The 27,800-nt window shown below is 38.4% G+C and overlaps 1 protein-coding gene across 3 annotated transcripts in view; it reads left to right on the top strand.

The window, feature by feature from the left end:
• The window catches only part of LOC149310581 (voltage-gated delayed rectifier potassium channel KCNH1), a 346,345-nt gene that overhangs the window by 49,220 nt on the left and 269,325 nt on the right, over nt 1-27,800 (top strand). For all 3 annotated transcript variants that reach the window (XR_016281686.1, XR_016281687.1, XM_089529247.1), the window contains exons 4-6: nt 2,160-2,288; nt 10,994-11,112; nt 19,074-19,466. Coding sequence is in view for 1 of the 3 variants with exons in the window: in XM_089529247.1 (XP_089385373.1) it covers nt 2,160-2,288; nt 10,994-11,112; nt 19,074-19,466 (641 nt within the window). In the remaining 2 variants the exon portion in view is untranslated. The remainder of the gene's footprint in view (nt 1-2,159; nt 2,289-10,993; nt 11,113-19,073; nt 19,467-27,800) is intronic.

The raw sequence follows: 27,800 nt of genomic DNA, 5'->3' as shown, positions 1-27,800 counted from the left end.
GAAGAAAAGTTACCAGTGGGGTGCCACAGGGTTCTCTCCAGTGCTATTCAACATCTTTATCAATGACTTAGATGAAGGAATAGAAGGCATGCTTATCAAATTTGCAGATGACACCAAATTAGGAGTAGCTAATACACCAGAGGACAGGATCAAAATTCAGGAAGACCTGAAGAGATTTGAAAGCTGGGCCAAATGAATTTCAGCAAAATGAATTTCAACACAGAGACATGTAAGGTAATGAACTTAGGTAGAAAAATGAAATGCATAGATACAGGATGGGGGGACACCTGGCTGAATGAGACAATGGATGACAGGGATCTAGGATCTAGACCACACATTGAATATAAGTCAACAGTGTGATGCAGCAGCTAAAAAGACCAATGCAATTTTAGGCTGCATCAATAGAAGTATAGTGTCTAGATTAAGGGAAGTAATAGTGCCACTCTATTCTGCTGTGGTCAGGCCTTACCTGGAATACTGTGTCCAGTTCTGGGCACCAAAATTGAAAAGGCATGTTGACAAATTGGAGCATGTCCAAAGGAGGGTAACTGAAATAGTGAAGGGTCTGGAAACCATGCCTTATGAAGAAAGACTTAGGGAGCCGGGTATGTTTAGCTTGGAGAAGAGACAGTTAAGAGGTGATATGATAGCCCTGTTTAACTATTTGAAGGGGTGTCACATTGAGGATGGAGCAAGCCTATTTTCTGCTGCTCCAGAGACTGGAACATGGAACAATGGATGCAAGCTACAGGAAAAGAGATTCCACCTCAACATTAGAAGGAACTTTCTGATAGTAAGGGCTGTTCGACAGTGGAACACACTTCCTTGGAGAGTGGTGGAGTCTCGCTCCTTGGAAATCTTTAAACGAGGCTGGATGGCCATCTGTTGGGTATGCTTTGAGTGAGAGTTCCTGCATGTCAGAGGTTGGACTGGATGGTCCTTGTGGCCTCTTCCAACTCTATAATTGTATGAGTCTATGAAAGGCTAGAGAATAGGGGTGGGCAGCTGCCAGGGGCTGGGAGACTGCATTGGAATTCTGTGGGAGTTTGTAGAAGTATGCCTACCCCCCCCCCCCCCCCCCCCGTTTGGAATGTTTTGGCCCAAAGTATCCCCATGTCCTGTAGGATTGTAGGGAGCAATTTTGCTACCCTGGGCAATTTTATGCCCAGCCCAGGAGAAGTCTTTATTTAGTTATTTAAACTACTTCAATTCTTGCCATGTTAAAAGAGGCATCTCCTGGGGATGGGGAGGAAAAACATGTCAAAATTGCCCACATTCCCCTTGGGAGGTTGGGGAGATATACAGTGCTCCCAAATTTTTTTTCATAGGCCTCACATCTCCCTTCTTGCTATAGGGAGAGGACTTTCTCATTGGTTAGTCCTAGGCTATGGAACTCCTTTCCAGTGGAGGCCAGCCTGGCTCCTTCCTTGCAGTCCTTTCATTACCAGTCAAAGATCTTTTTATTTAGACAGGCTTTGGGCAACTGACTGATTGCTAAGGAGGAGGCTTTTATTGGTTGCTGATGCATTTTTTAAAAATATACCTTTACATTGCTTTTAATTCCATTGTGTTTCAAAATGGCAATTTATTTAGTTTTGTTTTAAATTGTAGATGTGTGTTTTGTATCCTTGTTAAAAATCTTGCTATGAACAACCTTGAGCCCCAGTTTTGGGAAAAGGTAGTACACAAATCAGATAAATAAATAAAGGCTGACTGAGAACATGGCAGTGTGAAATACTAGTTTTCTCTATGTAGGAAACATGTTCATTGTTGTCTTTTCTGTGGGGATGTGTTTAAACATGCATTCCACTATTTGCAGGCTGAACTGATATGAACCCTTCAGAAAAATACTACCTGCTTCTAGTGCAAGTGTAAGACACCTACTCGTCTTTGAACATTTGGGTAGTTTATGTGTACCATACCAAACAGAAAACAAATATTATGCAATGAAACTTGCCCCATAATGTTGGAACCATTATTAAGAAGACAGTTGATTTACCCTCCTAAATTTCTTCTGCTTTTCTCGAGTTAGTTTAGCATTATTCCCTCTGTGTGTCTAAAAAAGCAGTGTTACTTCTTGGGGCTTTCTTGTATGGCTTGCATGTAATACAATTTTTATGTCATTGATGAGCATGTCCATGTTTCTTTTTTTCCTCCAGGGACTCCTGTTTGGTTCTTTGTGAAAATTGCTCCAATTCGAAATGAACAGGACAAAGTTGTTTTGTTTCTTTGCACTTTCAGTGACATAACAGCTTTCAAACAGCCTATTGAGGATGACTCATGCAAAGGTTTGTTGGATGTTTCTTTTTTTACAAATGCATATTAAAATACATTTTGCATCTGTTGTTTTTTTAATCAAGTTTTTTTTAAAAAATCCAAAGAATTATCATATATACTTCATGTATAAGTTGAGGGCAGGCTTTGGGGCCAAATTTATGGATTTTAATATGACCTATGTATAAGTGGAGGGTAAAACTTAGAGGCGTGTAACAAAGAATCCAAAGGATGAAGCAGAGGAAAGCAATGCCAAAGAATTTACAAAATTCCAGCAGGCATAACTGTGCTCACAGTAAAGAGTGATGGATGAGAGAGCAGAGAGAGGTCGGTGCTTCCAGGACAGATTACATTCGTGCCTTTCACCAGGGGATAGTTTCTTTTTTTATATATAAGAGTTAAAGTATGTACTTACATTGACCTGCCCTGTTTAAATACTTGAAGGGATGTCACATTGAGGAGGGAGCTAGCTTGTTTTCTGCTGCTCCAAATACTAGGACCCGGAGCAATGGATGCAAGCTACAGGAAAAGAGATTCCAACTCAATATTAGGAGGAACTGAGAGTAAGGGCTGTTTGACAGTGGAACAAACTCCCTCGGAGTGTAGTGGAGTCTCCTTCCTTAGAGGTCTTTAAACAGAGGCTGGATGGCCATCTGTTGGGGATGCTTTGATTGCGAGTTCCTGCATGGAAGGGGGATGGACTGGATGACCCTTGCAGTCTCTTCCAACTCTGTGATTCTAAGTCAACTCAGGTTTTTTGAGTCTACAGCACTATATAAATAAAGGATGATGATGATGATGATGATGATGATGATGATGATGATGATAATTTTACTAAAACTTCTAGACTTATTCATGAGTATATAAGTAGTAAGATTCAGATTGAAGTAAGTGCACATGGTCTGATGTTTTTATCCTATTTGTTTAAATTGTAACCCTGAGGGCAGGAAACTAAGGTTTTTAGTTGGTTTTTTACTTGTAAAGTGGCTTGTGCACTGATGATGCTATATATATATATGTAAATGATGATGACAATAATAACAATGGAATTCAAAGACGTAGTCATGTTGGTCTTCATCTGTATGCAAAGGGATGTTAAGACGGAGAGAAAGAGGTTGGTAGCACAAATCTGAATGTGGTGAAGTAGACTTGAGTCTACGAAGCTTATGCTACCAACTTCTTTCTCTCAGTTAGTCTCAAAGGTGCTTCAAGATCTTTTTGCATAACAGCAAAAACAACAACAACATTTCACTTCACTCTACAGATGTAAAGGCTATCAGAGTGGCTTTTGGTGTTAGCTGCTCTGAAGTTGATACCAACTAATTGTGACACTGTGGATGAGATATCTCCAAGATCCCCTATCCTCCATTGCTCTGCTCAAGTCCTGCAAATAAATCAATAAAAAGGGGAACAGAACCCATACCAGCAGGTCTACAAAATAAAGCCATGACACAAAAGGAAAGGGGGGGGGGAGGGAAAAGGAAAAGACAAAAATTAGCACATGATTTTAATGTTACAAGGGTTTCCTGCAGATGAGACACCTCCAAGACCCCCTGTCCTCAACTGCTCTGTCAGGTCCTGCAGACTCAGGCCCATGGCCTCCTAGAGTGAATCTATCCATCCAATATGTGGGTAGTGGAAAGAGAGGAAGGCTAAAGATCTTGTAAAACTACAAATCCCATGATGCCACTTTGTGTGGCCTCTCCTAGGAAAGTTTTTGATCTGTGGGATATAAATCTTTCAAATAAATAAAAACACCAGAGATGCAACTTGTTTATTTGATTTAAATCAAGGACCCAAAATAGCATCCAGTCTCCCAAAGGATTGTTTTGTTTTATTATTTTATCAAAGGTTCTCCTTTGAAACTTTCAGTTCAGGTCCTTTTCAATGCAGATCCAGAACTGGATACAGTATTCTACTGGGCCCAAATCAGTGAGGATCAGAGAGGTACTATGATTTCCTGTCTCTTCACTGTGAATATAGTTACTGCAACCAAAGGCAGCAATTGGCTTAGCTACTGAATAGCTTCTCCACTAAAATGATAACAAGTGTGGCTTTAGATCTGCTGAAGCTATTGTATAGATGGAGTTAGTGACAGATGCGAGATAATCCTGTTGCTATAACATGGGGAGAGATGGACCATACAGGAGGAAAAACTTGCTGTTCATTTTGAGGCATGAGAGCTATAACATGCTAACAGTGCAAGAAATTATAGTGCTATTGTGTCCCATAAGCTTCTAATTATAGGCCCTTTTTGTTATGCATATCATAGAATTGGTATTCACTTTTACAATGTCCCTAATTTATGCAGTCACCTTGTGAATCCATTAATCAGGCTTTTATATGTACAGTCCACCCTTCCCTTACACGGGGGATCTGTTCTGGTCCCCCCCCCCGCACAAGGGAAAAAACATGGATGCTCAAGCCCCATTCAAGTGTATGGGGCTTGTGCCCACGGTGGCATGTGCACCACTGATTTTTCCGGTGCGCAGCGCTTTTCCTTCCGGCGTGTGCTGGAAGCCACGTAAGAGGCGCCTGTGCATGACATGGGTGCACTGTACCTAACTTTAGAAAATTACATACCAAATATAGAACTGGAAGATCGTTCAGACAAATTACATGTCATGGGGTTGCATTCAGGGGATAAAAAAAAACCCTTTCACTAGGGCAGAGTCTAATTTTATGCGAGATATGGGCAACATTTGATGGCATCATGTGCCTTTTCAGAGCCAGTTGGCTGCCCTGTATAGAACAAGAATATACCACAAACTCTTTCAAAAAGGAGCAGGGGGGATTCTGGATGTCATTCCAACTTTGCCTGCTTTGCCCACTTTTGTCTGCTTCTAGCTGCCTATGGACACCTCTTACCTACTGGTTCCATAGGCTCATTGTTCTTTAAATAGGAACAGGTGAGCAGTAATATTAGATTAGAGTTAGACTGAGGGAAAAATGACTAAATCATGGGAAGTACGGACCTGATGTGGTATAAGACAACCTTACATGTTCTGAGCTGAATTTTGAATTCACTACCATTGTCCAAAAGACTGTCTTGTGTTAACTTAAATACAGTTGACCCTAAGGAACCATACAGTCTCACACTTTTGATCAGATATTCATAGTTCATCAGACTTGGATCAGCTCCTGAATATATGCTAATCAGCCATTTAGGGCAAAGTCACTGATCATTGTGATAGTGTCAAATAAGATGTTAGCATAATGAGTATAGGGAGACTGTCAACCAGTTCTAGATGGGGTCACACTTCCCCTAAAGGACGAAGGTCGCAGTTTGGGAGTACTCCTGGACTTGTCCCTACAGTTTTCATCTCAAGTAGGTGCGATGGCCAGGAGTACTTGGTATCAACTTGGGTTGATACACCAACTGCGTCCCTACCTGGACTGAAAGGACCTTGAAGCAGTGGTACACACACTAGTAATCTCTCATCTTGATTTCTGTAATGCACTCTACATGGGGCTACCCTTGTACCAAGTTCAGAAGCTTCAATTGATTCAAAATGGGGCAGCCAGATTGGTCACCTGTTCTTCCAGGTTTGACCACATAACACCTGTTTTAAAATCTCTTCACTGGCTGCCAATTAGCTTCTGGGCACAGTACAAAGTGTTTGTGATTACCTTTAAAGCCCTACATGGCTTGGGCCTGAGTTACTTGTGGGAACGCCTCTCCCTACATAATCTGCCCCACACTTTCAGAATAACTGGGAAGAACTTCTTAGAACAACAAATGACCAAACTTGTATCAACTTCCCAAAGAACTTTTACTGCACCTGCTCCAAAATTGTGGAATAGTCTTCTGGAAGAGATCCATCTCATTACCTCCTTGGAAGTATTTAAGAAGGCGATTAAGACGGAGCTCTTCCGGTGAACTTATCCACCTGACCTTGTTAAAAGATATTGTTCCATCTCTTTGACTATTATATAATTCATTGTTATCATTATTTTATGATAGAGTTAGTTTTTAATTGAAGTTTTAATGCAATTGTATTTGACAGATGTGTTTGTATGTATTTTATTGGTTGTAATCCCACCTTGATCCACCTGGGAATGGCAGGAAAATATAAATAAATCATTTATTATTATTATTATTATTATTATTATTATTATTATTATTATTATTATTAATCAGACCATTTAGTTGCCTGTGCCAATTTGGCAATCTCTGGATGTATTGGACTGTAATGTCCATCATCCCAGGGGTTGTTCTTCAGCCCTGTCTGGAGATGTGTGGCATGGAACCTGGGACCTTCATTGTTTAAAGCATTTTCTTTATGACTTGGCAATGGTCCTTTCTGATTGGTTATTTTTAACTGAGATATTGAGATCAGAAACAGTTAATGGGATCTAAAATTATCAGTGAGGCTCAGTGTTCTGTGTGTGAGGTCCAGGAATGCATTTACAATTTTACTACTCTGTATTTTACCAAACTGGGATCCAAAATTCTGCTGAGCACCTATGAGATGGACATGTAATAGTGCCATGATATTTTGGACTTTTATGTTCTGAGGACAGGTGATATTTTCACATTTTCATTATTGTTTCAGTCCAGGGCATATCATGTGACAGGGGCCAAATTTAATTTTTAGTATTGTCTTTATTGGATATTCATAAAATACCTTTCCAAAAAATATTGGGGAACAGAAAAGTAAGTAGAATAAATGCAGTAAAATGGTCATTGATGTAAAATGTAATGAAGGCAGTAAAGCACAGTTATAAATTACAGTTGAAAGGAGCAAAATATAATTGGGCAGATTAACCCACTCAAAATGACTTGGCCAGCAAAACTCCGTTACACAGTGATGATTTCACTGCAAGGTCAAGCACCAGGTACATCTCTGTGGGAAAGATGTCCCACAAACAGGGATCCATAAAAGAGAAAAATCTTTCCATAATTGTCACATTAATACAGGCAAAGTGCTTTGCTTTTAGATCTTAGGCACAGATTTTGTGCCTAAGGATTCTCAGTCTTGTATGTTCTATTCCTTTATAATGTCATTTCACCATTTAACATAATTTTCCAAGTGACATCCTTTCCCTTCCATTTGCATTCTGCACTGTAGTCAAGTCCATTGCATTTTCATCTCCTTCACTGCCTAAGGGGAATAATCAGTCCTTGTCTATTGTCTATGTACAGGAAACAGTTCCTCAGACTTATGTAGTGATATGTTCTAATAAGATTAGGAGGATGTAAACAAGGATTCCTTCAGTCTAGGGTGCAATGGGACATCCTCAGTCCTTATTCCATTATAGATGTTATTGATTCTTGCCTTCCCTCTGGTTTTCCCCTTTTCATTTTCACTGCTTTATATGCACCATGAAAATTCTTATTCTCATTTGTTCTACATTATTCCAGCCTGTCACTTATCTAAAAACAGGTAGGACTATATAGGGGCCATAGTGAGACAATGCATTTAGATAATGTTTTCAGAACAAGAATTTACTTATAGTATCAGAAGTCAAGCCATAATAGCAAAAACAGTCTTAAAAAAAGAAGAATGAAAACAGCTGCTGCATATTTCTTTGAACTGGATGTTAATTTAACACAATTCCCAAATGATATGCTCTCTTGTCTCATCTTTATTTTTATAAGCTTATATTTCCTTTAAAAGGAATTAAAGGCATTTTACAGAATAAAACCTCATATACTATATATATTTGAAATATATAAAAATATGTGTAACATTGTAAAAAAGTTTGTAAAAGAGCCAGCATGATGTAGCAGTTTGGAGATTGGACTTTGGCTCTAGAGACTAGGGCTCAAATTCCCACTCAGCCAGGCAACACACTGGATGACCCTGGGCAAGTCACACTCCCTCACACTCCCTCTGTGAACAAATCCTGCCAAGAAACCCCCATGATAGGTTTTCCTTAGGGTCACCGTAAGTTTGAAATGACTTGAAGACACATCAACAAGAACAACAACAACAACAGCAACAAAAGAGTTAGTGCAGTCTAGGGCTTAAAGAGCTGCACTAAGACATGAGAGATCAAATTTCTAGTCTCCACTGACCCATAAAACCCATTAGGGCTGCATCTGCATTGCCAAATAATCCGATTTAACACCACTTTAACTGCCATGGCTCAGTGCTATGAATTCTGAGAGGTGTAGTTGGTGCCAGAGTGGAGCTACAGTTCTCAGACTTCCATAACATTGAGCCATGATAGTTAACGTGGTGTCAGACCAGATTATTTTGGCCATATGGGTGCAGTCTAGGTGGCCTTGACACACCCTTTCAACCTCAGCAACCACACAGGCTTGTTGGAAGGGCAAGGTAGGAAGGAATGCAGTGTATGCTGCTTTATATTATTCAATTGCTTATTGTAATATTTATATCTCACACCTTATCACAATCTCTCAGAGTGGCATGCAATCAAAATCATGTTAAGCAGTTTAAAGTAAATTAGAATTTAAAACAATAGAAATAATTTAAAGAGACTAAAACATATCAAACTATTTAACGATTTTAGAACAGATTAAAAGGTTAAAACAATTTAATCTTGAGCTTACTGTGAGAAAGAAAACGTGGATATAAATAGTATAAAGATGAACATAAGAAAACAATATTAACATAAGAAAAACTACTCCAGAATCATCCCTAGAAACATTAGTGAAAGGAACACTCTTATGTAAGGCAGCCCTTCCTTTCAGCACTATGGCCAGCGCCGACTGTGAGTACAATTCGCCTGCCATCCATGTTCTTTAGTGCTGCAGACAATAAATTTTAATTTTTCGTTCTTGTTCTTAGACACATGCAATCACCATGAAAATGCTTTATCTAGATTCTCTCTCTCTCTCTCTCTCTCTTTCTCTCTCTCTCACACACACACACGAAATGCAGTTGTGTGGGACAAGGTGTTTACATTAGTTCTTTTCCATATGGGCAGAGTAATTTTCACATGTGCACTAAATTTCTTTACCCATTTTGCATTTAAACCCTGAGTTGCATTTAAACTCTACAGTTGTTCAAGGAGGAAATGCAGTTAGTCTCCACCCTACTCTGTCTTCATTTACATAAAACTTTTCTTTTGGGTTTACTCATGTATGTGTGTGGTTTATGAGAGACTATTTTTCATTGTTAATGTTATGTGCTTTTAAGTCATTTCTGATTTACTCTGACTCTAAGGTGACTCTATCAGAGTTTTCTTCACACAGTTTATTCAAAGGGGACTTTCCATTGCCTTCCTCTGAGGCTGAGAAGGAGTGACTTGCCCACAGTCACACAGTAGGTTGCCATGGTTAAATGAGGATTTGAACATTGGTCTTCTGAAGTCTTTGTCCAATATTCAAACCATTACACCATGCACATTCTTCATTTTTAGTTCTTACAAGCTTATCCCTCATGTACTGGGATGGGACATTTTAGACTCCCAGAGTTATGGTTTATTTCAGAATCCACACAGAACTATGCCTATAGTTTAGATATTCTGTGATATTGTTATCTGAGCAGCTGTAAATACTTTCCCCAAATTTCAGCCTCATGCCATGTACATTTTTAAATGAACAAGGCCACCAAGCTATTACTTTTTGCCACTGTCCTTGTCAATGTTAACTGATCACCACGAAAACTATGTTCCATGATGATGTTTTTTGTTTTTTGGTGAACTATGATGCAAGAAGACAGAAGTGACATGCTCTGGTTATCTGGTTCAGTATGCAAAGGAATCTTGTAGCACTTTTGAGATTAATTCAAAGAAAAAACTTGGTAGCATAAGCTTCTGTAGACTTAAGTTTACTTCCTCACATGCACAAAGTTCCTAGGAACAGGCCTTTATAGCTAGGAATGAGCAGGTTGTATGTGTGAATAGCAATAGAAATGCAAAGCCTGTGAGTATGGAGATGGGATGACAAATTCAGTAGTAGTGGTCTCAAGCTTGGGTTACTATAGGCTCAAGGGGGTAATTTTTTAGCACCTTTATTTACATACCACTTCATAGCACGTAAGCAGTCTCTAAGCAGTTTACAACTGTAAGCTAATTGCCCTCAACAAGCTGGGCACTCATTTTATTAGCAACCTTGGAAGGATGCAAGGCTGAGTCAAGCCTGAGCCCTGGCTGGTATTGAACGCACCACCTTATGGTTTGTGAGTGAGTGGCTGCAGTCCAGGCATTTAACCACTGCACCACCAGTGCTCTTTTTATCTCTCCTAAATTTGAGAGGTGGGAGATGGGGATGATAGTAGAATGGGTGGTGGTGGTTGCAACTCTTCAGGGCCCTTAAGACAGTTTTTCAACCCCTACAAGTTGTCCTCATCTGGTCTAGGGAAATGGGATTGACCTGAAAGGAACATTGAAACCTGTTCTTGAACCCCATGCATTTCATAATTGGTATTTACCCCAAAGAAAGTTAAAATTTTAGAAAATTTTGGTTTGTTGATGGCTTTGTTGATAGTATTGCTTAAGAAACTGAAATTTTGTTACAATAATTTATTCCTTCCTGGAATAACATACTCAGCCACGGACAAGACTTCCCATCTAGTGACTCTGTCCATGATTATTTTTTTTTTTATTAGTTGGTTTTTAATCTTATACTGTTTAATCTTGTTTTAAGGGGTACTGTTTATATATAGTTGTATTTTAACTTGCTGTACGCCGCTTTGATTGCTTGCCAAAAAGCAGGATAGAAATTAAAAAAATATTATTTATTATTATTTATTATAAGATGTGATCCTTGTTGTAATAGTTATGCAATATTTTGTCTTGCTTTCAGGCTGGGCAAAGTTTGCTCGCTTAACCCGTGCACTCACAAGCAGTCGAGGAGTCCTTCAGCAGCTTGCTCCAAGTGTACAGAAAGGAGAGAATGTTCATAAACATTCCCGGCTTGCTGAGGTAATGTCTATTTTATTTCCCACCTGAATATTAAGATAGAATGGAGAGCACCCAGCTCTGAGAACAGATTACCTGTTGGCCATTAAACAATGATATATGCTTGTGGGAAGCTAGCCCAAGGTGAATTAAATAATACTTTATACTATATAAGGGTACAATCTGACACTACAAGTTGTTCATCCTATATGCCCTTTACACTATATAACTGTGTCTGTTCAAAATCAAGGAGAAGGCAATTATGAAATTAATCAATCTCTGTCTAGCTCTCATTACACAAAGAAGCCCATATTTAAAAACAGTGTCTAAAGTCCAGTATAAAATTAACTATGGAGGATTGTGAGCTAAGTGTTGGAACTTATCAGATGTAAAACTAGTAGTTATTACATGAAAATGTTGTTTCTCTATTGGGAGAATATAACAAATTTTCATGCTCTTTAACAGAATCATAAATATTCATAATTTGTCACAATAATACATTGTCCTTGTTGTGTGCTTTCAAGTTCCCAATTTGAAAGAGTTTACTTGGCAAAATTTGTTCATAGGGGAGTTTGCCAATTTATTCCTCTGAGATTGAGACTCTGACTTATCCAAGATCACCCAGTGGGAATTTGCACCCTGGTCTCACAGAGTTGTAATCCCACACTCAAATTGGTACTGGGACTCCATAATAAACACATGTCCTATTTATAATGTTTACAACCAGAAGTCAGATATTTATTCCATTCTCTCCTTGCTTTCCAAAAAAAGAAGAAAAGTCTAATTCAGTGTGTTTGGTAGCAGGTCTTGCAATATGTTTGTATTACATTTCATTGTACTTAGAATTGAGTTTTTAAAAATGACATTGTTGAATTTTGGAACATATTTCAGTTGATTAAAAAAAAGGAATAAATTGATTGAGCACCTGCTTGAGCTAATATTTAAAAAGAGTGCTATTTAGATTTTATGTTTCCACAGTTTAAATGTTTTGACTCCATCTGAGCAGTGGAAAAGGGAGGAAGAAAGGTCACATGGCTGGCCATCTTGTGTTCCTTCTTGGCTTTTGATATAAGCCTATTCAGAACTTATCTGCTGAATCAGAGTTGTGCAACTAGCAAAGACCAGGAACCATCAAGTGTGGGGGAAGAGAGTGAGACACATGAAAAATATGAGCTGTAACAGGGAATTGGTTTAGTTGGCAATTTAAAAAAATTAGCCTGCCTTTTTTGCCTTCTCCCATTCTGTATATGATTCTATGAAAGAGACTTCTGCCAGTGTCAGAAAGAGAGAACCAGTATGAGGAGGAGGGAGTATATTTCTGGGCTTGAGCCATTGTTTGGGGGAAGGAAGAGGGATTGAGTGAGATACTTCTTCAGTAGAACCTCCAAACACCTACCCTATTTCCCCGAAAATAAGACATACCCATAAAATAAGCCAAAGCAGGATTTCTAAGCATTTGTGCAATATAAGCGATATCCTGAAAATAAGACATAGTGATAGGCCTGGCACAAAACAGAAGGGGGAGGGAAGGGAGCGGAAAGATTGGGGCCAATGGTTCTAAAGGAAATGGAGTTGCAAGGAATTCAGGATAGATTTCCGGGTTTGGAGAGTTAGGACGATGTTCCAGAAGAAGACTTAACTATATTTGAATAAATATAGATTGCTGTACCATATTTAATAAAAAGAAGACATCCTCGGAAAATAAGCCAGTGTGTCTTCTTGAGGAAAAATAAATCTAAGACAGTGTCTTATTTTCAGGGAAACATGGTATATACAATGCCTGTGGCAGCTGAATGGATGAATTGGTGGGAGTATGGACTCAAGATAGGGCAGTCCATTAAAGATTATGCAGATCAGAGGTGGAAAGTGAGTGTGAGGATGAAGGGATTTGCCTCTGCAAATGATTTTAATTTTTTAATTTTTTTAAATTAAGAAGTAGCGTTTCAAGCTGTATGATTCTCCTTAACTGCTTGGCCTGCAAACTCACTTTTTGAGCCTTTGTGACCTCTGCAAAGCAATTATATTCTAGCAATGCAATTATATTCTTTGGTCCTGCCTGAAGATCATAGGATTGATACTAAATCCTTTTAGGGATTTATGCTATGCCTCCAGTTAAGGCTATGCCTGCATAGTTGAGCCATAGAGGCAGAAGCTTCATTCTTGCAGACAAAGCTAATAGTTAGGCTCTTGTGAGCTAACTGTTGCAGTGAACAATACCCCTTATATGAGTGACTCCTTTCAGAATTCTTGTAGATATTGCAATTACTGTTGTCTCTGTGGAACAACTGTATCAGAGCATGGACCATTAAAAAGAAATCCCATGTGCAAGCTTTCTAACCAGTTGGCTGAGTGGAATTGCACTGGTTGTTCTGAGTGGAATAGTAACTTTTCCTTCCATTACTATTTCTGTATATTGGTCTGGTAGAAGGGCAATGTTGCTGCCTGCTGTATAGCAGAGGAGGATAGGTTTTGGATGTCCAAATGTTTCAGATGTTTGGGACTCTTAATTTCCACAGTTTCTATTAGCCATGCTGGCTAAGGATTCTGGAAGTTGGAAGTCTAAGCCACCTGGAGAGACAGAACTTTCCTACTCCTGCTGTACTTTCCTGATCAGTGGGACTGGGGCATTACTTGTGCTGGGAGCCTGGGAGAGATATTTAGTGTGCTTAATAGAAATGTATTTCTATATTTTTGTGGGAAAGGCTATTGACTGGATTCTCTGATGTCATGGCATGCCCAGAACTAACTGATTAATTGGTGTCTTTCATACATGGGTGATATGTGGGTTTCACTAGCAAGAGAGATTGCGATTGCCATTATAAATAAGGTGCTTTGGGCAGATTGGCCCTACCATTAGGCACAGAGACGTGGGGGCCTCTTGGAGCAGATATTAGAAGTCAGCAACAAGGAGCTCGAGAAGACAGCTATGTGCCATGCAGCCTGTCTGCATCCTCTAAGCAGATATGCTTCCTTCAGGTGATGTCCCATCAGCAGTGCTGAAGTAACATCTATCTCAGTTATCTTTTCTACATGGAAGGAGTAGCAAAATGTCTTGGGCACGCCTTCGCTATAGGGATGGCTTTCATTATTATCACATCACCTCTTTTCTTCCTTGCTGTTAACAATCTGCTTTTGACATTGGTGCTGAGTGAGCATTGCATCCTTGTCAATCTGCTCATGCCACAGAAGCTGAGACAAAACAGTAGCCATCTTAGCTGAAAAACACAAATGCAGTTTGTATAACATGTTTATATCCCAATCCTGCGTTCCACTGTGGATCATTTTATTGTCATAGAAATCTTCAGGAAGCAGCCCAAGGCATGTAATGTTATGGTGACACATCTCTAATGCTGATTATAACTTCATGATTTTGAGCTTTGAAGTCACATTGCTTTTGATATAAGTCTGTTCAGGGCTTATCTACTGAGTCTGAATGCAGTGACTTTTAGAATCTGTTTGTTAAATGTCTGAATATTTGACACTTTGCTAACAGTTAAAATCATAAAGTAAATACCTCGATAACCAGATAAACTATTAAGATATTGCCCTTTTCAAAGAGGATACTATTGATGTTTTGCTTCAGCTTTAAATTGCACATTTGCTATCTGTTAGATAATTCCATGCTTGCTGGTCCATCTGACAAGCTTATGAATGAATTTAAACTCCGACAGCTGGTGAGTTAATTATAAATAATAAAGGTCAAGAGCATGTTCTGAACATATGAAATGTGTATTATTAATTGCCAGTTAAATATTGCATTCATTATTTTAACATCACTGAGCCCAGTTCTAAGCTCCAGTGCATTACAGCACAGCTGGAATCAGTAGATTTTTCAGAGAAGACTAAGAAAAAAGAACAATTAAATGAATATTGTATAAGGATTATAAAGCAAGTTGAAGGGAAAACATCTACGTTTCCCTCGCTATCTACAAGGTAGCCTTGAAAAGGATCAGATGTGTTTCAGATATGTTCTAATCATGCTGAGGAACTCCTGAGGCTCACAGTTTCCCCTTGACCCATAATTGTCTAGAATTTGGAAATAATGTGTTACAAAAAGCAATATTACTTGGAACACACTATTTGGGGGAATAACAAGGGCACCACAATGTTACTTTGAAAAAGGCCAACATCTAACATTGATAGGCATGGGAGATAAGAAGGAATGTTTGGCTACAAAATATTATGTCAAAAACTTATTTTATCTTTTGAGAGAAAACTTTGCCTTTTTTAATGATTAAATTAAAAACAAACATGTTAATATCATGTTCTTAACGAGTAACAAATTGCCTTTTTTTTTTTAAAAAAAGAAGTTAACACTATCACATTAGCTTTTTGTGATAATATTTGCAAACTGTATTGTGAGAGAATCCATTAATTTTCAGCCTGAAGACAACTTTATAATGTTTGCTCGGGTGGATGGGAGCCTAGACCTTGGAAAAATTACATTTTTAGCATGGTGGTGGGATTCTGAGAGTTGTAGTAGGAAAGTTAATTTTTTTTCAAGCTTAAGGGAAAAATCTGGAAAAACAGATATCATGATGATTATACAAATCATGACACCTATATGTAGAGCCCTGTATGAACATACAAGTCCAGGCATTGAATTTATTCACTGAAAATATTTCTTTTTTTGAAATTAGGATGAGCTTTGCAATTATACATTAATAGTTATACTTTCTGATTGTACAATAACATCTTTCATGATTAGTTGTCTTTCCACAATAAATACACTCATACTCTTAACATGTATTATCATTTGGTACAACGTTATTCACTGACTTAGAATATTTACTCTATCCTGCAAATATAATTTAAATAATACCCCCCTCTCTACCCAAAATTCAGCTTTATGCACATTTTATCTGGTATTCATCGAGCTCATCTGTTTAATTATTCTTATCTTGTTATCTTATTTTATCTTTTTAAATCCGTATTTCATTTGAATCATATTTAGTATGACAGATAATCTATACCTTACAATATATTTTATTCGTTCTTTAAGTTTGTCTGATATTTCAGTTGCTGATTTGAAATTCTTTTACAAAAAATCTAATTTCTTTAGGCACAAACAATATATAGATATGTGTTAATATAAACAGAGATTCATATAACATTATTGCTACCTTGCCTTCAGCTTATAAAAAAATATGTCAGTGAACTGAGATGAATGAAATAGATGAGGGATGTTAAGGAAAAAACAAAATGAACATGAATATTCTAGATGCTATATAAATTTATAGTTGGAATTATTCTATATATTGTTTCTTTGATCACTATTCAAAACTTTCTTTCTCTTCTCTGTATGATCCTTGTTTTTTACAGAAATTTTGTAATAGTTCCCAATCCTTTTTCCATCCCTCCTTCCATCTTCCTTTCAGTATCATCGTCAGTCTGTTTACTTCTATCATGTCAAGGCTTTTCCATAGTCAATCTTCTACTGTCGGGATTTCTTTTTGTTTCCATTTTCTGGCGTATATTATTCTAGCAGCGGTGATCAAATATAGGATAATTTTTAAATGTTTCTTTTCTTCCATTTCATCTATAATATTTAGCAAAAAGCTTTCAGGTTTGAATTTGAATTTGTAGGATTTTTTGCACTGAGTTGTGTATATTCTTCCAGTATTTAGTTGCTAGAGGACAGGTCCACCAAATGTGATATAATGTTCCTTCCTGTTTATCACACTTCCAACATTTATTTTTATCTGTTCTTTCACTGAAAATATTTCTAACTTTCTTCTGCATACAACAAAGGTTCTCAGAGTGGCTTATAAAGATCAGTCATAAAACCGTCCCTTCCTTCAGGCAATCTAAGACAGCAAAGGCAAAAGAGATTTTGTGGAGGCTGGGGAGGAAAATCAGAGAATTCAAGCATTAGTTCTTGTTTATAAAACGGGATTTGAAACAGCTCAAGCAGCCAAAAAATCATTGACTCTGGTTGCATCCACACTCCACTCTGGTGCCACAACAAACTGCAGTTCCCAGAATTCCATAGCATGGAAGCATATCAGTTACAGTGGTGTGAAATGGGATTGTTTTTGTAATGTGGGTGCAGCCTCTCAGGGAATAGCCCTAATTCTCTTCTCTATCTCTGCTTCCACTTGATGGAAAGACTGCTGCCCTCAGGTGACACCTTAAATAAGGCAAGGTTATTGCCATTTGTGAATCTTATGTTCAGTCAGTTATTTGAATTGCAACTTTTCTGCTTATTGTTTTTTTGTTCCTTAGGCCCTTTCACACTACAGAATTATAACACTATGGCGGGTTATAAACCGCCGCTGTTTGCTCCGTGAGGGAGCCGCTGCAGCCAAACCACGCGGCTCCGTTACGGAGCAAAAAAGAAGCTCCAAAATGGAGCTTCTTTCCGCGGTGCAGCTATGACGCCGCGAAGCGCCGCTGGCACACTCGCGACATCATAGGCGCTGCGACACGTCTGGACGCTATGCGTCCAAGACGTAAACATGGCGGCGGCCGTCTGTAATGGCCGTCGCCAAAAAATACGTAGTGACAACGTATTAGGGTTAGGGGGGTGCGGAAGCACCGCACCTTCCTAACCCTAATACGTAGTCACTACGTATTTTTTGGCAGTCTGTAACCTACCTATGATTCCATTTTAACTACCAGGACTGAATCCTGTGGAATCCTGGGCTTTGTAGTTTAATGAGGTACTAGTGTGAGAAAACCAGTGTTGGCTATATAGTGTTACATACATGCCTTTATTCCACTTACAAAAAATATGTGACAACAGCCTCAGACCTTAGAAATATTTTTGGACTGCAACTTCCAGAATCCCCAGCCAGCATTCTGGGAGTTGTAGTCCAAACAGTTAGGGATTGTGCAAGTTGTAAAACAAAACATTTCCTGGCTCTGTCCACTGTTGGAAATCTTGCTCCTCCTCCCTTAGGTAATTGGTTTAATTGTCAAGTTGTTTTTACCACTGGAGTGTTTGATAATCAGCCATGAAATAAAGAGACTAGCCACAAGTACATGTGTTGAATAAGGGCCACTTTATTAACCTATACCCTATTTAATTGAATTTGGGCCAGGGGATAAGCAAAGCAAGCAAAGAGAAAGACAAAGGGTAATAAATTCCAGGATATAGAATTTAAATTGAAATAGCAATACAAAAAGAAACCTGTATTGAAATCCATGTTGTTTCTGTCTTGTGCCGAGGCTACCTACCCCTTCTTTGGCAGGGAACTTTGAATTTCTCAAGAAGTCTCTGTGTTGTTGCATTTGGTAATACTTTTGATGCTGTTTCAGTAAAACAAACCAAATATAGTTCCAATGAAAAAAAAGTTTTACCATTGGAGTTTATCACACAGGAGGGGAGTGCCCGTATCCCATGGATAAATGGGGTTTAAAGCCAGGAATATCCTGCAAGAGTGGGATTGTTTTCAGATGACGTCACACGACTTGGGCATTAACATGACATTAACCCAAGCAGAAAGCCTTCTGGGGAAGAGAGGATGCCAACCCTTCCTTTCTTTCCCCCTTGCTAATTGAGAACAAACTACTTTTGTACTTTGCAACAATGGAACAGTATGCAACAATGGAAGTAAACTGAGGACAAAGGGGGGAAGTGGGAGGAGAAGAGAGAAACTGGGACATTTTAAAAGCTACTGAAAAAGTGGGGTGACAGGGGATTAATTAAGTTGTCCCTGTCAAATCAGGACAATTGGAGGGAATGTTGGTCTGGACCATGCCTACTTCGTTTTAGCATTTTTAAATTCTTCTTATGGACTGATGTTTAATTTTTGTGTATTTTACCACATAATATTGTATATGTCTATGCAGACATAAGTTCTGTTGAGTTCAGTAGGACTTATTCCCAAGTATGTGGGTATAGGATTTCTGCCTTAGCCATATCATAAGTTATCTTGTAAGGGTTATAGGAAACATGGGCCATCTAAGTAAGTAAATAATAAATAAACAGTTTCGGTTTTCTTATGACAGGACTTTTTTCTTATTGCTTTCCTTTTCTGCAGGTCTTACAGCTGGGCTCTGAAATCCTCCCACAGTATAAGCAAGAGGCACCAAAGACCCCACCACATATCATTTTACATTACTGTGTTTTTAAGACAACGTGGGATTGGGTCATCCTGATTTTAACCTTCTACACAGCTATCTTGGTACCTTACAATGTCTCATTTAAAACCAAACAGAACAATGTGGCCTGGCTGGTAGTGGACAGCATTGTTGATGTCATTTTTCTGGTAGACATTGTGCTTAATTTCCATACCACTTTTGTTGGGCCAGCTGGAGAGGTGATCTCTGACCCAAAGCTGATCCGCATGAATTACTTGAAGACCTGGTTTGTCATTGACCTTCTGTCCTGTTTACCATATGATGTGATCAATGCATTTGAGAATGTTGATGAGGTGAGTGCAGTTTTGTTTTCATATGTTACTTAACAGGAATCAATTTGCAAGTTTCATATTAGTTGTCTACCTAAATATGTGCTTTTTGTACTACCTTTCTGTGCTCCAATCATTAATTGATTAACTTCTCAAATAGTTATCATTGCTTCACAATAGTACTTCACAATCTCTTACAGACAATTTCCAGAAGGTGCAAGTGCATTTGTGGTATTTCCCTCCCCTTCCCTCCCCTTTCCTTCCCTTCTGGAAAGGAAGAATATGCTTTGCATTGTTTCTTTGCACCATAAAGTATCACTGCAGCTGCCATCTCAGTGGTGGTTGCTGAATGTTGCAGCAGGAATAGTTTCCAAGGACAGGTGATGACCTCTTGTAACCAGATGGTGCACCCCCTGTTAGGTTTGTGAGTGCTCCTTTGCCTTATTGATCTTGGGAAATTGTCCTTTCCTTGTTCTTGGCTCATAACTCGGTATTCCTAAAATGGATAACTCATTTTCAAAATAGAAGGAAATTGATCAGACTGAACTTCATCTGAAAGGACCTGGGAAAGTCGACAAGAAAATAGGATGTCATTTTTCTTGCTGGAATGTGATGCTCAGCTGGAATAAAATTGTGTGTGTGTGTGTGTGTGTGTTTTAAAACCACTTTTTCTATTAGTGTGGCAGTGATTTGATCAGTGATTTGTTTTCCTTTTTGGTACATTTAATTCTTTTATGTAATAAATACACATATGTAAGTTTTTTTTTTAAAAAAGATCATTCACATTCATAGGATAACAATTTACATTTAGTTCTCTTCTGTTCACTGTATTCACATTCTCTTGGTCATTTTTTCTGTTTCAATACTTCAATATGCATTTCATTAACTTGTCAAATTAATTGTCAAATTGCAATATAGGAGGACAGAGTGTATCTTCCGGGGAGACGAAATATGGGTATTACTTCCTCAAATAAAAATCTTGCCTCCCCATGAAATTTTCCTCAAGACCCCACATTTTTAAAACTTAAAAGTTCAGTTGATTCTTTAGAAATACAGTTTAAGCATCCATAAAAAAAAGAAGCAGAGAAAATGACCAAGAGAATGTGAATACAGTAAACAGAAGAGAACTAAATTATATTCAGTGTCTCACTCTCTGCTAGAAATATTACTTCCATTTCTTTTATTTTGTGAGCCACTTTGAGTTCCATTTCTGGAACCAAACATCATCATTTATATACCACTTCATACTGAACTAACAGTGTCTAAGCAGTTTACAATTGTAAGCTAATTGCCCCCAACAATCTGGGTACTCATTTTAGCGACCTCGGAAGAATGCAAGCCTGAGTCAAGCTTGAGCCCTTTTGCTGGTACTGAACTCGCAACCTTATGGTTTGAGTGAGTGGCTGCAGTACAGGCATTTAACCACTTCACCACTAGGGCTCCCATATTTGGTGGGAATATGAAAGAGGGTGACTACTCTCTGAAACACTTCCTAGAAAGGCTAGAAATGTGATATAGTACAATACAATATGATTGCTGTTGTTGTATACCTTCAAGTCACTTCCAATTTATGGTGACCCTAAGTCACACGGTTTTCTGGGGCTTAGAGTGTGTGACTTGCCCAAGGTTCACCAAGTAGGAGGTTTTCATGGCTGGGCGGGGAATTGAATCCTGGTCTCCAGAGTTGTAGTCCAACACTCAAACCAATATGCCACACTGGCTTAACATCATACAGACCAATAATTGTTACTTCTTCCAGTTTATAAATAATGTCCTAAAGTTTATCTAAATTAGCATAATTAATTCTAACTTCAATGAGTCATGTCATACTTATTATAACCTCTTAAATTTCTTTCCCATCCATTCTTACTATAGAATTTTTAACTCATGTTGTAAAACTTTTTGATATCTATTATTTTGTTTTTGTTATAGTTCAAACTGAGTGCATTGTCCTAAATGGTTCTTTCTGTGGCAAAGTTTTCCCATATTTTTGTTACAAGGCAAAATCTTATGCCTTAGTATTCTCTGTCAAATATGATTTTCTTATACTCTTAAATGTGGCAAGTTCTATTTTTAGCTGTTAACAACTCAGTTGAAACTAATATATTAGCAATCATTTTCTGTTGTTGTTGCTCTAAGCTGCCACAGAACTGTCTTCTAGCAATGCAGCCAGTATCTGGGCCAGAAGTTTGAATGCTGGATGAGGTCAATCCTATCCACAATGGGTCAATAAGTAAACTATGCTATTTTCATCTTTTCCTCTCTATCTCAGACGCCAAATAACATGCAATGTAGGAATGTAACACAGCTCCAGATGTTCACACTGAGTGCCTCAAGGCCTCTAATACAAAGGAGAAGCATTGTGTCATTTTAACCCTTACTGTGTCAGGTGTCTCAAGACATCCGGACATCCAGCGCAGCCCAGACATGACTTTGGCTCAGACCAGGCACTCTTGTTCAAGCCTTCAAAGAAGATTATCACACTAAGTCTTACCTGGATTGTTGAGGAAGCACACATGTATGAATGCCTGGTGCGCTTCCTCAGTGTGATGGAATCGTCAGCTCCCTCTAGCGTCATGGAATCGTTCAGGGAGAGTGAATTTCCTCTTAATGGAAACTTTGTGTTAAGACGAAATTCACTCTCCCTGAATGATTCCATGACACTCGCTTCCCCAACAATCTAGGGACGATTCACTGATGGTAAGACCTAGTGTGATAGTCTTCAGTATGGAATGGGAAAAGTGAAAGCTCATGCCTTTATCATAGAAGGCATCAGGCTGCAGTCAAATAAATAAAATAAGTCTCAGGGCCCTTCTCACTACACAATCATAGCACTATGATTCCACTTTTATTGCCAGGGCAACATCCAGTGGAATCTGGGGATTGGTAGTTTGAATCATTGGAGCAATCTGACCGGCATCTTTGGCCAGTCTGGGGGCAGAGTCAGGGCATGGCGTCCACACAATGCATGCCCGACTCCGTCCCCAGGCTGGTATGATGCCATGCACTGCACCACATGACTGGCAGTGTCATAGCGCTCCTCTGGCGCTGTGTCTACATGATGTAGTGCCAAAGGGGCACCAAAAAGCCATGGCACCAGTGGCTATGGCACAGAAAGCAATTAATTTTTGTGGCTTCTTTTTGCACCGTGGAAAGATGAGATCGGGACCATGGTGTGCGGTTGATGTGGCCCTGATCTGGTTCTAAAAGGATCAGCTGCAGGCCGCCCCTTAGGAACAGTCTGTACAGCCCCTAAGTCTCCCTCTCTAAAACTGCAAATCCCAGAATTCTGTAGGATGGAACCAGGGCAGATAAAGGGGAATGACAGCACCATAATTTTATAGCTTGAATGAGACCCAGGCCATATGTGTGGACAAGAATGTGAAATCTGTTCTGGGACTCTTAATTCAATCCAGTGTTTTTACAGAGTTCATCTGTATGCCTGGTGTTGAAAATTGCATATTGGGGGGGGAAAATGGACACAAATACCTTAAACCAGGGGTGAGCAACTGCACACAGGTGAGGGTGGCAGTTTTCAGTTCTCAACAACCCCTCAGGCTTCACCCCCACTCAAGCATGCTAAAATACCTTTTTTCCCCCTGTGCTTCTGCTTCAAAATGGCAACTGGAAATGATGTTGTCTCATTTTGTCACAATTTTGAAAGACAAATGAAAGGAAAACAAGAGCGGGTGGGGTTTTTGAACAGGTTTCTACAAGAGAATGGTGTGGATCAGGGAGGGTTTTTGCATATTTACACTGATGTAGCTTTGGCACTAATTTCTGGATTTTTTTTACACAATATTCATGCTTTAAAAAACAAACACTTGGAATGTTCAGGGGCTTTAAGTAACTGGTGGGTGATAGCAGGGGTGGGAGGTGGGGAGAATTGAGATATCAGCCATACCTCATCAACCCCGAGTTAACATGAACTGTAGGTCAAATCCTGAATCTGTATGGAAAGCTGTTTCATTTGAAGCTTACTGATGGGTTTTAGGATTCTGCTTTCTGTCTCCTCCTGTTGAAACTGATTCTCTATGGCTTAGAGAATTTGATTTCATCATCCATAAGTACTAGGCCATATTGTTTGTTTAAATAGATTTTGAAAGCCTCTCTGGAAGGTGTCTAGCTAGATATGAAGTTGTGGAGTCTTACAGGAGGGCATACAGAGTTTATAAAGCATCTGTGTACAATGAACAACACAAGAAATTAGGCTCATCAAAGCAATTATTATTATTAGTCCCACAAAGCGTTCTTTTACCTATTTCCAACCTCATAATAATAAAGTCAGATTAATTGGGAAGCCAATTAATTTTTTTCTGAGGGGGGATATATGTATATAGGGGAATGTTGTGGTGAGTTGGAGTGTTTTGTGTTGATACTGTATGCTTTATATATCTACCATTATGTATGCATTTATATATTATTAAAATACATTAAAAAAAAGACATTCCCAAGTTTTCCCTATCCAGTCAGTGGGCATTTTGCTTGGGTTGTGTGCCTTTGTAATTTCACAAGGTGGAGTCGTATTTATACTTTACTTTACAAAAACACAGCACTGGGATTTTATTAATGTGCACATCCCACCTTGAAAACCTAGGATAGTATCTAGGGGCACACATGCAAATGTATGGCATTTCCCCTTGGTCCATTTGGAGATGTTGGAAAGGGGCAGAAGGTGCTTACCATCCTCCTGAAGGAGGAGTCAGTTGAACAGTTGAGTTGTGTTGCTGGCAGAGGGCACAGGAAGGAGTTGTAAAAATGAAGTCCAGGGACAGTAAGTGGCACATGGGCTCAGTTTCTCATTCCTCTCTTAAATGCCTATGTAGATCTTTTCTAAATCTTGACTGTGTTAGTAATCTGAGAGGAGTTATGCATGGTTTGAGTGCAGGAGATTGTTTTCTAATTACTGGTCCAGAGTTCAGTACTGACTTGAATATTCAGGAAAGAAAACAAATACAATAATAATATGGCACAAATATGGTACCAGCTCCTGGCACACTAAAAAAACAAACTGCTGATCTGCCACATCAGACAGTTTGAGAAGCATTAGTTTACTTTATGTCACACATTTATATGTGATAACAGTTAATTGAATGTGCTGAGTTAACTTTTGAAATGAAGCTGCTACTCCTGCTTTTTTTCCTGCCCAGAAGCAGAAGTGGGCACAAGCTTCTATTTCCAGTCCCTTCAGCACAACCAGTCATTATTCCAATTGACTTTTTGGCTGGAGGTTAAGGTAACTATACTAAAATCCCTAGACCTGGCTTGTTGAAATGCTCTAACAAGTCAGGGTGAAAGAATTTTTCTTCAAAATCTAGAAGCTACTTTTTAAAGTCACATTATTATTATTATTATTAACCTTTATTTATAAAGCACTGTAAATTTACACAGCGCTATACATACAATCTTTTTAATTGGACGGTTCCCTACCCTCAGGCTTACAATCTAAAAAGACACGACACAGAAGGAGAAGGGAAAGGTGGTGGGGAAGGGGCCTCTCTAGTAGGATAATATATATAAAATACATAGCAATACAGGAAATGATTCAATAAAACAGACAACAAAAGAACAACAAAAAGCAAGTGACAATTATGCAATGCCTGGGAACGCTTCTCTGAACAGGATGGTCTTCAGCTCCGTTTTGAAGCTGGTTAAAGAAGAGATGGCTCTTGTTAGGGTTGCCATAAGTGAGGACCTCTAAACCGGGACAAATGTAGGACAAATGTAGGGCAACATTTTCAAATGTAGGACACATTTTTATAAAAATGGAGGACACGCAAAAAATTGAAGTTTTTTTTTAAAAAAATGTTAATATAAATGCATGTTTTTAGACATGATCAAAATGGAGGACATTTTGGCATTATTCTTAGACAGATGGCAGAAATGTACTTGCCCTCGGGTTCAACTGTACTTCTCAGAAGTGTGTACTTGGGCAAGGGACTGTGGTTTTCCCTCAGGGCGCATGAGTTTGTAAAAATCACAGCAAGTTACATTGGCCGTGCCTCAGAGGCTTGTTGATATCAATATCACCACCATCACCATCATCATCACCAGTATAATTGTCCAGGAAAGGCAGACTTGTTAGCGTTCAAAGCGCCATAAATACACAGAAAATGCACTTGCATATATTTAATAATAAAAAATAATGGGGGAAAAATAAAAAACAAGGCAGGGGTGTATATATTTGATAATAAAAATTAATGTAATAAAATAAAAAACAAGCAATAATAAAATTAATGAAATAAAATAAAAACAAGGAATAATAAAAATTAATGAAATAAAATAAAAACAAGCAATAATAAAAATTAATGAAATAAAATAAAAACAAGCAATAATAAAAATTAATGAAATAAAATAAAAACAAGCAATAATAAAAATTAATGAAATAAAATAAAAACAAGCAATAATAAAAATTAATGAAATAAAATAAAAACAAGCAATAATAAAAATTAATGAAATAAAATAAAAACAAGCAATAATAAAAATTAATGAAATAAAATAAAAACAAGCAATAATAAAAATTCATGAAATAAAATAAAACAAGCAATAATAAAAATTAATGAAACAAAATAAAAACAAGCAATAATAAAAATTAATGAAACAAAATAAAAACAAGCAATAATAAAAATTCATGAAACAAAATAAAACAAGCAATAATAAAAATTAATGAAACAAAATAAAAACAAGCAATAATAAAAATTCATGAAACAAAATAAAAACAAGCAATAATAAAAATTAATGAAACAAAATAAAAACAAGCAATAATAAAAATTAATGAAACAAAATAAAAACAAGCAATAATAAAAATTAATGAAACAAAATAAAAACAAGCAATAATAAAAATTAATGAAACAAAATAAAAACAAGCAATAATAAAAATTAATGAAATAAAATAAAAACAAGCAATAATAAAAATTAATGAAATAAAATAAAAACAAGCAATAATAAAAATTCATGAAACAAAATAAAACAAGCAATAATAAAAATTCATGAAATAAAATAAAACAAGCAATAATAAAAATTAATGAAACAAAATAAAAACAAGCAATAATAAAAATTAATGAAACAAAATAAAAACAAGCAATAATAAAAATTAATGAAACAAAATAAAAACAAGCAATAATAAAAATTCATGAAACAAAATAAAAACAAGCAATAATAAAAATTCATGAAACAAAATAAAAACAAGCAATAATAAAAATTCATGAAACAAAATAAAAACAAGCAATAATAAAAATTCATGAAACAAAATAAAAACAAGCAATAATAAAAATTAATGAAATAAAAAAATAAAAAGCAATAATAAAAATTAAAAAAATTAAATAAAATAAGTATTTTACATTTTAAAAAATAATTTAAAAACCCCCAAAATACCAAGGCAGACCTAATGGCCACTGACTCAGCTTTCCTCTTCCTCCTCCTCCTCCTTCTGTGGCCCAATTCTGCCCTGGCCTTCAGGCACCCTTCCTCCGGCTCCTTCCTCCTCCTCCTCCTTCACCTCCTCCTCTCCCCCCTCCTCCTCCTTAGGATGGCTGGCGCGGGAGGAAGGGGAGTGGGGCAGGCACGCACGCACGCGCGGAGGGAATGGGGAAGGCGCGCGCGCTGCCACTGGCCCCTACTGAGGCCTGGGCAGCGCGCAAGCCCTCCCAGTGTCAGCAGCGCTTCTGCCGCCGGCCCGTCGAGGAAGAGGAGGAACCAGGGCAGGCGCGTGCGGGGAGGAGGAAAGTGAGGCAGAGGCGCGCGCGCACGGGGAGGGAAGTGGGGAAGGCACGCGCGCTGCCCCTGCTCCTGCTGAGGCCTGGGCGGCGCGCAAGCCCTCCCAGTGGGGGCGTGGTGGCAGCGGCGCTTCTGCCGCCCGCCGAGGAAGAGGAGGAAGGCGGAGCCGGAGGAGGAGGTGGGTCGGCACCGCAGCAGCTGCATTAGCAGCAGCGGCAATGGCCGCAGCGGACCCCCAAACCGGGAACAAGGCACGGGTGGGGGCCCAAACCGGACCGTGACCGGGAGGGCCCCCCCGAAACCGTGAATGTCACGGGGGCCGCCGGGTTATGGCAACCCTAGCTCTTGTAATACTTTTATTTTATTTTAAAAAAAGGATTGTAGAGTTTAATATGACCAGAAGGGGAAGTGTCACAAGTTTCAATCATACTAATCAAATGAGATAAGGACCATAAAATCATATGCTATTCCCTTTGGCATTTCCCTCAATCCCCTATCTGGCTTCCTCTATGAAGGAACAGCCTCCTCAATTACAGCTAAGATTTCTTATTGCACTGTAACATCACAACAAGTGCTGGATGAATAATTTTGGATCTAATCATTCTTTACTCAGGGGTGGATGTCAGTATAGAACCATCATGG

This window comes from Sceloporus occidentalis, unplaced genomic scaffold (genome assembly GCF_023333645.1).
Source record: "Sceloporus occidentalis isolate IW3139 unplaced genomic scaffold, rSceOcc1.0.p SCAF_6, whole genome shotgun sequence".
Lineage (NCBI taxonomy): Eukaryota > Metazoa > Chordata > Lepidosauria > Squamata > Phrynosomatidae > Sceloporus > Sceloporus occidentalis.
Note: the sequence above shows the minus strand (reverse complement) of the source record. Positions and strands in the feature narration are given on the sequence as shown.